At 43.3% G+C, this 10,168-nt stretch overlaps 1 protein-coding gene across 1 annotated transcript in view; it reads right to left on the bottom strand.

Moving 5' to 3' along the window:
* Window positions 1-1,370: 1,370 nt before the first annotated feature.
* foxi3a (forkhead box I3a) overlaps window positions 1,371-10,168 on the bottom strand; it is a 20,686-nt gene continuing 11,888 nt past the window's right edge. Inside the window, exons 4-5 of the mRNA XM_078286695.1 lie at window positions 1,715-1,919; window positions 1,371-1,610 (exon numbers count right to left, since the gene is read on the bottom strand). Coding sequence (XP_078142821.1) covers window positions 1,371-1,610; window positions 1,715-1,919 — 445 coding nt within the window. The remainder of the gene's footprint in view (window positions 1,611-1,714; window positions 1,920-10,168) is intronic.

The raw sequence follows: 10,168 nt of genomic DNA on the forward strand, positions 1-10,168 counted from the left end.
TTCAGTTTGTTTCTCTCAGCTCTTTCAGTTTGTTTCTCTCAGCTCTTAATCTGCTCCCACTCTCTTCTGAGTCTCCGATGGCTCAGCAAGGAGAAACATCTCAGAAATCTGTCAGCAATCTGTGAGTGAAGCATCTACAAGTTAGATATCACGATTTTCTTATTTGTCTCCAGCACTTCTTACAGTGAATGCAGATATACTCTCATGTCTTTGTCTCATGTCTTTCTCATTCTCATGTCTTGATTGCTCCTAAGGGAGGATTTAGGAGGAAGAGTTCAGATACCATTGATCCTAAATCAATGTAATATTCAGATATGCTATTTTTCTCCAGAGATAAAGAAAGGGAGATGTTAAGCAACAGATCTTTCCTCTGGGTGAGGCTGAATTAGGAACTTAGAAAAAAAAAAGCATCCGTCACATTTGGAAATCAGGAGTTTAGGAGGATTTACCCTTCAGCTCCAATTAATCCTTCACTCTGCACAGCTCTGTGTGTGTGTGTGTGTGTGTGTGTGTGTACAGTGTGTGTGTGGGTGTTTATTGTGTCAACAGTACACCTGCTGCCTACCAACCTCAACCACCTCCTCTGCTGACTCACCGCGGCGCGTGCCATGACCGGACACGTGTCGTTTAGCCTCACGGACCGCAACGCCCCAAGGGGGGGGGGGGGGGGGTGTTTTTAACTGTTTGAGACACTTGTGTGTTTGATTTACTGGTTCAGTTAACAAATTAATTGAAGTAAACTATTAGTTCTCAAAGCGGGCTCTTTGAGGTGGTTCCAGGGGTGCAAGTGGGGGCTCCTGGGCTTCTTTAGGTGGTTCTGGGGGTCCTTGAGGGGTTCCAGAGCTCGTTGAGAAGGTTCCAGGGGTCCTTAAAGGTGTTTCAGTAGTCCTTGGGGGGGGGTTTCAGGGGTTCTTGAAGGGGTTCAAGGGGTTCTTAAGGTGTTTCCAGGTGTACTTAGTGGGATTCCATGTGGTCCTTGAGGGGTTTCTGGGAGGCTTGAGTTCCTGGGGTCCTTGAGGTGGTCCCTGGGGTCCTTAAAGTGATTCCATAAGTCCTTGAGGGGTTTCTGGGAGGCTTGAGTTCCTGGGGTCCTTGAGGTGGTCCCTGGGGTCCTTAAAGTGATTCCATAAGTCCTTGTGGAGGTTTCAGGGGTCTTTGAGGTGGTTCCAGAGGTTCTTAAGGGGATTCAAAAAGTCCTTGAGGGAATTTCAGGAGTCCTTGAGGGAATTTCAGGAGTCCTTGAAGGGGGTCCAGGAGTCCTTAAGGTAGTTCCAGGAGTTAGGGTTCACTAGTAGGCTACTTGAGTTCCTGGGGTCCTTGAAGTGGTCCCCGGGGTCCTTAAAGGGATTCCATAAGTCCTTGTGTTGGTTTCAGGGGTCTTTGAGGTGGTTCCAGAGGTTCTTAAGGTGGTTCCAGAGGTTCTTATGGTGGTTCCAGAGGTTCTTAAGGTGGTTCCAGAGGTTCTTATGGTGGTTCCAGAGGTTCTTATGGTGGTTCCAGAGGTTCTTAAGGTGGTTCCAGAGGTTCTTATGGTGGTTCCAGAGGTTCTTAAGGTGGTTCCAGAGGTTCTTATGGTAGTTCCAGAGGTTCTTATGGTGGTTCCAGGGGTTCTTGAGGGAATTTCAGGAGTCCTTGAGGGAATTTCAGGAGTCCTTGAAGGGGGTCCAGGAGTCCTTAAGGTAGTTCCAGGAGTTAGGGTTCACTAGTAGGCTACTTGAGTTCCTGGGGTCCTTGAGGTGGTCCCCGGGGTCCTTAAAAGGATTCCATAAGTCCTTGTGTTGGTTTCAGGGGTCTTTGAGGTGGTTCCAGAGGTTCTTATGGTGGTTCCAGAGGTTCTTATGGTGGTTCCAGACGTTCTTAAGGTGGTTCCAGAGGTTCTTATGGTGGTTCCAGAGGTTCTTATGGTGGTTCCAGGGGTTCTTGAGGGAATTTCAGGAGTCCTTAAGGTGGTTCCAGGGGTTCGGGTTCACTGGAAATTATCCCAATTAATGGCTGTTCTTATCACAGGTTTGACTCTCACCACACACAGTAGACAGTTACACAATTCAATACAAAATCATCAACTAAAATCTTCCCATGAGCTCCCTGGGACTAAACTTGATCAGATTTTAGCATGATGTGGCAAAAAATTCATTCTTTTCACATAGGACTTTTGTGGATTTTAGCATTATGTGGTTTTTTTTCAGCTTTTAATTTGTTTTGACTTATGGTCATGGTCAGGGAAAATACAGTCCTGCAACATCATCGCCTGCTTCAGAGTGAATGAGTGAAAAAGTGGATGTGAGAGTGACTGAGGGAAAACTGAAAGTGCTGACTCAGTTTCCCTGAAGAAGCATCGGCGCTCCTCGGTTTCTGGGATCGAGATATCGATTGTTTTGAAGCTGTCAATAGTTGATATTTGGTGCCAGTATTCAATATTTTAAAATTGTCAAAATGCCCCAAAAAAATCCAAGTATTCAGTGTTTCCTCCAGAGTTTTCTTCTTGTCAAGGTGGAAAAGTCTCTGTGCTGTTTGCATTTAGACCAAGATGGGACACTAAAACTCTCCACTGAAAACCAGACTGGTTATTATTATTAGTTAAATTATTTCAGGCTTTTAGCAGGTGTAAATCTGAAAATAAAAAGAGAAGCCGGAGAACAGGGGTTGATTACCAACAGAGAAAGAGTGGATAAAGAGAAGGGAGAAGCAGTCTCTGTTCTTCACAGGTTTGACTCTCACCACACACACAGTAGACAGTTACACACTTCAATACAAAATCATCAACTAAAATCTCCCCATGAGCTCCCTGGGACTAAACCTGATCAGACAGGTGTCTGTGCAGTCTGATGTGTCTGTTTGGGGGAACAAGACATGAAAAGGTTTGAGAACTGCTGAACTAAATCAAGTATGATTTTTATTTGACAAAGTTTTGTTGACAGATGAGTTTTTATGTAAAGAACAGAAATGTGTCGTTCATAATTTATGATTTATCCATATTTCCCCCTCTCTCTCCTATCTGTCTTTATGTGTGTGTGTGTGTGTGTGTGTGTGTGTGTGTGTGTGTGTGTGTGTGTGTGTGTGTGTGTGTGTGTGTGTGTGTTTATGAAGTGTCAGAGCAGGTGTAGTAAGAGGTATTATTTCTGTTGAGCAGGAATCCTCCACCCTGAGGACATAAAAACAGAGGAGGAGGAGAGGAGGAGGAGAGGAGAGGAGGTAGAGAGAGGAGGAGGAGAGGAGAGGAGGAGAGAGGAGGAGGAGGAGAGGAAGAGCAGATGTGGCATTGTTTCTGGGAGGTTTTCTAACTGTTTTCTGCCCTCTGGCCTGGTGATCATAGATTTCACTGTATCACCTGCTCTGGCACTACAGTATCTGTGTGTGTGTGTGTGTGTGTGTGTGTGTGTGCATGTGTGTGTGTGTTTTCTTCTGTCTTTCTTTGTTATTTTTTTCCTTCCCCTCCACCTTTCTCCCCTCTTCTCTCCTCTCCTCTCCTCCTCTCCTCTCCTTTCTCTTCATTTCTCCTCTCCTCTCCTCTTCTCTCCTCTCCTCTCCTCCTCTCCTCTCCTTTCTCTTCTCTTGTCTCCTCTCATTTCTCCTCTCCTCTCTTCTCCTCTCTCTTCCTGTTCAGGCATGTCTTTGTATCTCGCCTTTCTGATGTTCATAAACTCCTGTCAACACCGAGCCGCAGGGAACAGAAACTTTCCACTAGAGAGAGAGAGAGAGAGAGAGAGAGAGAGAGAGAGAGAGAGGGAGAGAGAGAGAGAGAGAGAGAGAGAGAACGTTACACAAATACAGTGAAGATCAGCAGAGGTCTACAGATTAGAGAAGCAGGATTGTAAATCTGGACGTGACGTCACCTCGTCTACGATTGGCCAGTCTGATTCCAGTTCCTGCAACTGCAGCTCAGCATGATGGACTCGTCTGTCTCTTCTTCTGTGGTGTTCATACCAGTTAAGAACATGTGAAGAAATAGCTGAATATGAGCATCAGTCCAGACTTCATTTTGTTCTGCTAGGCTTTCCAATCATGAGTTACTGCTAGCTATCAGATGTCAAATTCCGTCTCCTCCTACCCATAATCCCTTGTGTTTTGGGGTGGTTTCCTGTAGTTGGTTGGATTAACGAACCGCACCGCAGTTCTCGAGGACTGAGACTCTCGGTGCCGTTATTTGCTGCCACTAAAGATCAAAGGTCATCGTTCTCACCTGGACAAACCCACTGAACTAAAGGAGGAAATGCTGCAGAGTTCAGATAAACCGATCAGAACATGCTGTTAGTGAACGCAGCCTTAGTGGCCAACAGTGGAAGACTGTGGTTATACTGGGAGTCTCCCAGTGTGAATGTGTGAATGTGAATGTGAATAACAAATAATGAATAAAGAAACAAAATGAAAAGTGGGGAAGAGAGAATACAAGTTTTGAACGTGTCAAAGACAAAGGAAATGATCATTTCTCCAAAAAGTAACAACAGTTCTCCAACAATTATTCATGGAGGAAATGTTGAAATTGTCCAGAGTTATAAATATTTGGGAACTGTGTCTGATAATAGATTGAGATTTAATGAGAATACAGAAGTTATTATAAAAAAAATCCCAGTCACGTTTGTATGGTCTATGCAAACTTAACTCTTTTGGAGTTGATAGGACAATACTGAAAACATACTATACATCATTTATTGAAAGCATTTTAACATTTTCTTCTATTTGTTGGTTTGCATCTCTCAGTCAAAAAGACAGGAACCAACAATTGACAACGAGTTGTCAATATTAGCTCAAAAATTATTGGTGAAACACAGAGATGCCTTGCACAGTTGAACTCTAAACAGACCCTCAAGAAAGCATACGCTATTATTAATGATCCATTACATGTTTTACACAAAGCTTTTGTATTGATGCCTTCAGGAATGTGTTTCAGAAGCCACACTTACAGTACAAATAGGAGAAAATTTGATTTTATCCCTGAAGCAATTAGACTGGTAAACAGTAAATGTAAAAGGAATGGTTCCCTCATTCAGCACCCCAATGTTAAAGAGATGCTCACCTGAGTCTGTACTTACACCTGTTTATGCAACATACATGCACCTTAATAACTGATTCTACCTCCAAATTTATTCACTTGGTTTTAAAAAAGGGTATTGTATATATGTATGTATGTGTATATGTGTATATTATTTTTTAATGTATTTATTCATTTCACTCATTTATCTAAATTCTATTTTGTATGTTTTTGTCTTTGTTGTCCTGCTTCAAATTGCCCCCCCCCCGGGGATAAATAAAGTATATCTGAATTTGAAGTAAGTGGAAAAGAGAGAGAGAGTGGGGAAATATGAAACTCAACCGCCCTCATCTTCATACCTGGGAGGACTGAAACTTTCCACCCTGAGAAGAAGGTGTGGTAAGACAGAAAGAGAAGGGAAGATAACACAAGACAGAGAGAGAAAGACGAGAAGGAGGGAGCGACAGATAGAGAGAGAGAGAGAGAGAGAGAGAGAGAGAGAGAGAGAGAGAGAGAGAGAGAGAGCGAGAGATCAGATGTATTAACGGATGTGGCAGAGAGTATAGGGGCTGTGGCTCTGTTGTTAGTACCTGCATGACAACCCGACCTGTTAATGTCCCTCAACTCACCTTTAACACACATACCCCCCCATACACACACACACACACACACACACACACACACAAACACACTCCCTCCAATGCGAAGGCCTAATTTTCACACTTCATAATCCCATTTCACTCAAACTGTTGTGAAAGTTTGAGCATGTCTATTAGCTTGTTCACACACACTGAATATTGCAGTACGTTGGTCCATCCCATCTGTGCAGGAGGCGATTCACACCGAACTTCATACACAGGAACAACGAATGTCATTACCGTTCACACCAGACCAGGACAGATCCACATATCATCACTGTCAGGTGAAAACCTTGTATCTTCAAAATGTCAACTTGTTGGGAACTAAGAAAAAGAGGCTTGTTTTAATCTTGAGGACAATGTATGTTTGTCATTATCCAATGTGGACTTCTTTAAAGGATAAGTTAGGTGATTTAATTCCTTCAGTTCCTTGTTCCAGTCTCTTCCTCCTGTAGCTCTTGGACCCACAGACAGTATTGTCTGTAGTTGTTGGACCCACAGACAGTCTTGTCTCCAGTTAGCTGTCAGTTGAAGCAGCGAGCTCCGCTGCCTCTTGCTGCAACAACGAGTCCAAACTGTTAAAATATCTCCAGAAAAGTCGTTTGTGTCTCCAGAGAGTCGAGAGGAAACATGACTCAGTTCCTCCGTTACGCAACTTTCACTAATCAGGAAATCACTGAACTATTTTTCTCTGCCACAGCACAGACCGCTGTGGGGTGAAAGGCGGTTCCTGGTGGAGTGATCTAGTTCTGGACGGTCAGGTCAGATTGTAAACAGTAGAGTTCGGTAGAAGACAATCCGCCGTGTGGAAACGGTCGGTGCCGCCGCTTTCAGGGCCGCGGAGAGAAATACGTCGGTCGCTCTCCGTATCGTTTTCACAAACGTCTTTTCTGGAGATATTCTGACAAACAGTTTGGACTCGTTGTTGCAGCAAGAGGCAGCGGAGCTCGCTGCTTCAACTGACAGCTGACTGGAGACAATACTGTCTGTGGGTCCATGTGAACTTATGCTTTAAAGCTGCACTAGGAAACCAGGCACTTTAGCATCCCCAACTGGCAGCGAGATATAACTATTTGAATTTTGGAAAGTTTGAAGGACTTCATTACCCAGAAATCCTGTAAGGTGACCTTTAAAGGTGCATTAAGTAAGATTTTTACTGCCCCATGGCACAAAATGACTGTTGATTGGGTTTTTGATAAATACCAATGACTCTGCCATCACTTCACTAGGCGCTGAGATTTCTGGTTTTAAAAACTCACTTTCCTGTGGTGTTGTCCTGTTATTTCTCTCTGTATTGTCCTGTCATCTGTTAGTTTCATGTTATGCATTTTGAATTTTTTTGCGCTTTTGCTTATATTTCTGCTTTTAATTGCTTATGTTTAATACTTCTGTAAAAGAAGCCCATAAAGTTTGACACATTAAAGGATAAGGCTGGTGTTTTTTAATGCATTTCTTACCGTCAACAAATCCTATGAAAATAACAAAATCAACAATGCGTTTGCTCTACTCCCGTTACTTTCTGACTTCCCACGTACCGTTTTTAGCCGTCAACCCGGAAGTCATTGGGTCCAATTGTAAGCTAAAAACCTTTAAATACAGCTCACAGAGACATAGTTTCCATTTTAAAAATCGCTAACTGTTACCATGAAAAGTCAGGCTGTTGTAGTTATTACCAAATCAAATTCAAATGGGAACAAATTCTTCATTACACCGGGGACTATTTTCGGCACTACGGAACTACTTTCCTGAGATCGCAAAGTGTTTACAGCCGGCTTATTAAGTTGTTTGAGGAAAAAGTCGGCCGGCCCGGTGCATCGTGATGATGAAATATGTTGCCCAGAGCAGCAGCATGGCTCTGTGACGGGTTTTTAATAGTTTTTTTAATACAATGGAGTTCTATGTCTGCTGGGACATGAGGCTGCATTGGGCACCGGCTACATGGACGAGATTTGTTGGCAAAACAAAATCATTGCTGATTTTGTTATTTTCATAGGATTTGTTGACGGTAAGAAATGCATTAAAAAACACCGGCCTTATCCTTTAACATGTCAAACTTTAAACTATATAACTGTATAACACCAAAAAAAAGTATCATTACGTGTGTGTGCGTGTGTGTGCGTGTGTGTGCGTGTGTGTGCGTGTGTCTGCATGCGTAAGTGTGTGTGTGTGTGTGTGTGTGTGTGAGACCATTTTTTTAATAACTGTTGAGATTACCTTTTGGTTTTTGTTTAATGTGCAGAATTAACCGACCACCTGGCCCTGCGTCTGTCTCTCTCTCTCTCTCTCTCTCTCTCTCTCTCTCTTTCTCTCTCCCTCTCTCTCTCTCTCCCGCCCTCTCTCCCTCTCTTCTTGTGGTTTACCTCAGGTCTGTTCTGCTGCAGGCCAGAACACCACACACGCTGATGGTAACGTTATGCAAATATCAGCCTGCCATTTACAGCATCAGACCTGATCGAGCCCGACCGCATACCGCGCCGCCTGGAGTTCAATCCCCTGCCAGAGGGTCACTGGTTCAAATCCCCGGCTGCCTGCTGACTGAACCGGAAGCGCTCTCCCGTCCCGCAACAACTCCTGCTGATCTGCCCTGATACGCCCCAGTTTCTCCCAGGCGTTAGACCGTACAGCCCTACTCACATGGGATTAATGTTACCTGGAGATGTCCAGTGATTTGTAATCTTTCCGGAGATCTTCTGTGATTTTAATCCCAGGTGAATCTGGCATGTCTGTACTTTGTAAAGTAAATCCAGAGTAAATTTCCTCCCTTATTTGGTGAAAACAGAGTCCACCTGATAATACTAATCCTGTGCAAATCAATTACAGAGAGGTAATTTTAGCCATTTGGTTTGCCGCACAATTTAGTTTTCTTCCTCCTCTTCTGGAAGTACGATTTATATCTTCCTCCTGTCATTAAAAATAGAGCCAGTAAAAATCTATCCTACCGGTTAATTGCATTCACCTGTCCCGTCCCAGGTGTGACCCTGCATTCAAGTGGTGTTGGATTTACGGTCTAAACGAGTTTCCGACCAGGAAGTGCCACATGAACACCTGATTCTGTCGGATGATCAAGTCGGAGAAATCGGGATTTGTTGCTGCAGCAGGAATTGGAAGAAGGAGAAATTTCATACAATAACACCAAAATCCTTCATGAGTATTGCACGGCATTAAATTTCCTGTGGTATTTACATTCATAATACTCTGAAATAGAAGAAGATTGCTTGCTAGCTAGGCTATCACTAGCTAGTGAACGTGAACTACTGGGATGGCTGAGTTGTGACGTATTCCCGACTACTTGAATGCAGCATAAGTCGTTCCCCGATGAATGAAAACCAGCAGGCTCTGGTTCCTGAAGACCAGGACTGAGAACCACTGCTTCAGAGGAAGGTTCTGAATGCATTTCAGCACAAACTTTTTTTGATTTGCAAAGACTTTCTTTGCTAAATCAAGAAGTGCCCAATTGTAAAATCTTGATCGTATACAATTGTGTGGTGGCACCGGTGAGTTCAGCGAAACTTCATTATCCTGTGTGAATGCATTTCATGAAACACAGAGGTTGGGGGGTAATAACTCATTAATTACATGAGGTTCCCACATAATGCTAGTCACATGTGAAAAGGGTTTATGAGTGTAACTGTCCCTCCAAATGCTGCTACTCCCCTAGACAGCTGTGTTCAATGAGCATGTGCTCTCTTCTTGGTTAACTGTTTTAAAGGTGGTACAGTATACTTGAGGTGCTTCATGCCACACATGATGTGTGTTACGTTGGTTTGAGTTTGAGGAACAGCTGGAGGGAAAAGGGTGGAGGAGGGGGGGGGTAAGTAGGGCAGCAGACACCCTTATGGGGGCTGCCCTACTGAGAAGAGGCAAGTTGAGACAGAACCACTGACACACACCACACACACACACACCAGTTATGTCAACGTGAATACAAGAAATACAAGCACACAAAACACATGCAATTAGAACGTTATGGCAGTTATGGTGGTAGCCATGGTAAAAAAAGAAAAAAAAAAAAAACTGTTCTCCACCTATCCTGCAGTAGTGGTACCAATGCTAGAAATCTCCCAGCCTGTGTTTTGTATATTGTTGCCGTTACATGGGAAACTACATAACTCCAGTGTTGGTGATTTTCATGTTTTAACTTCAGATCCTCTAAGGGTTCAGAAAATTGAAACACTTTTGGGGTTTATGAAATCTTTTCAAACCCCATTGGATAAACTCAAAACTTCATGCTCGCCAAGCTACAAAAAAAGTTTCTTAGTTCCTGAAAAGTAGAGATACAAGGTTTTCACACGACAACAGTGATATGCATCTATAGCTGCTCTAGCCTTTTGTTTCTTAAATACTGTAAAGTAGAAGTGGACAGATCTTATTCCAGCACAAACCTCCTGTCTCTCAATCAGCTCACTGATTATTCTTTGTGAATCTTAATGGCTGAATCACATTTTGAGTAACAGTGGAGCAGTAAGTGACTGTTGCCTGCAGCTCATTAAGCAGAAATATTAATTTCCCTCTTGACCATATTTCACCACATGTGCTTAATGTGTTTTCAGCCGCCAGGAGA

Source organism: Centroberyx gerrardi, chromosome 11 (assembly GCF_048128805.1).
Source record: "Centroberyx gerrardi isolate f3 chromosome 11, fCenGer3.hap1.cur.20231027, whole genome shotgun sequence".
Lineage (NCBI taxonomy): Eukaryota > Metazoa > Chordata > Actinopteri > Beryciformes > Berycidae > Centroberyx > Centroberyx gerrardi.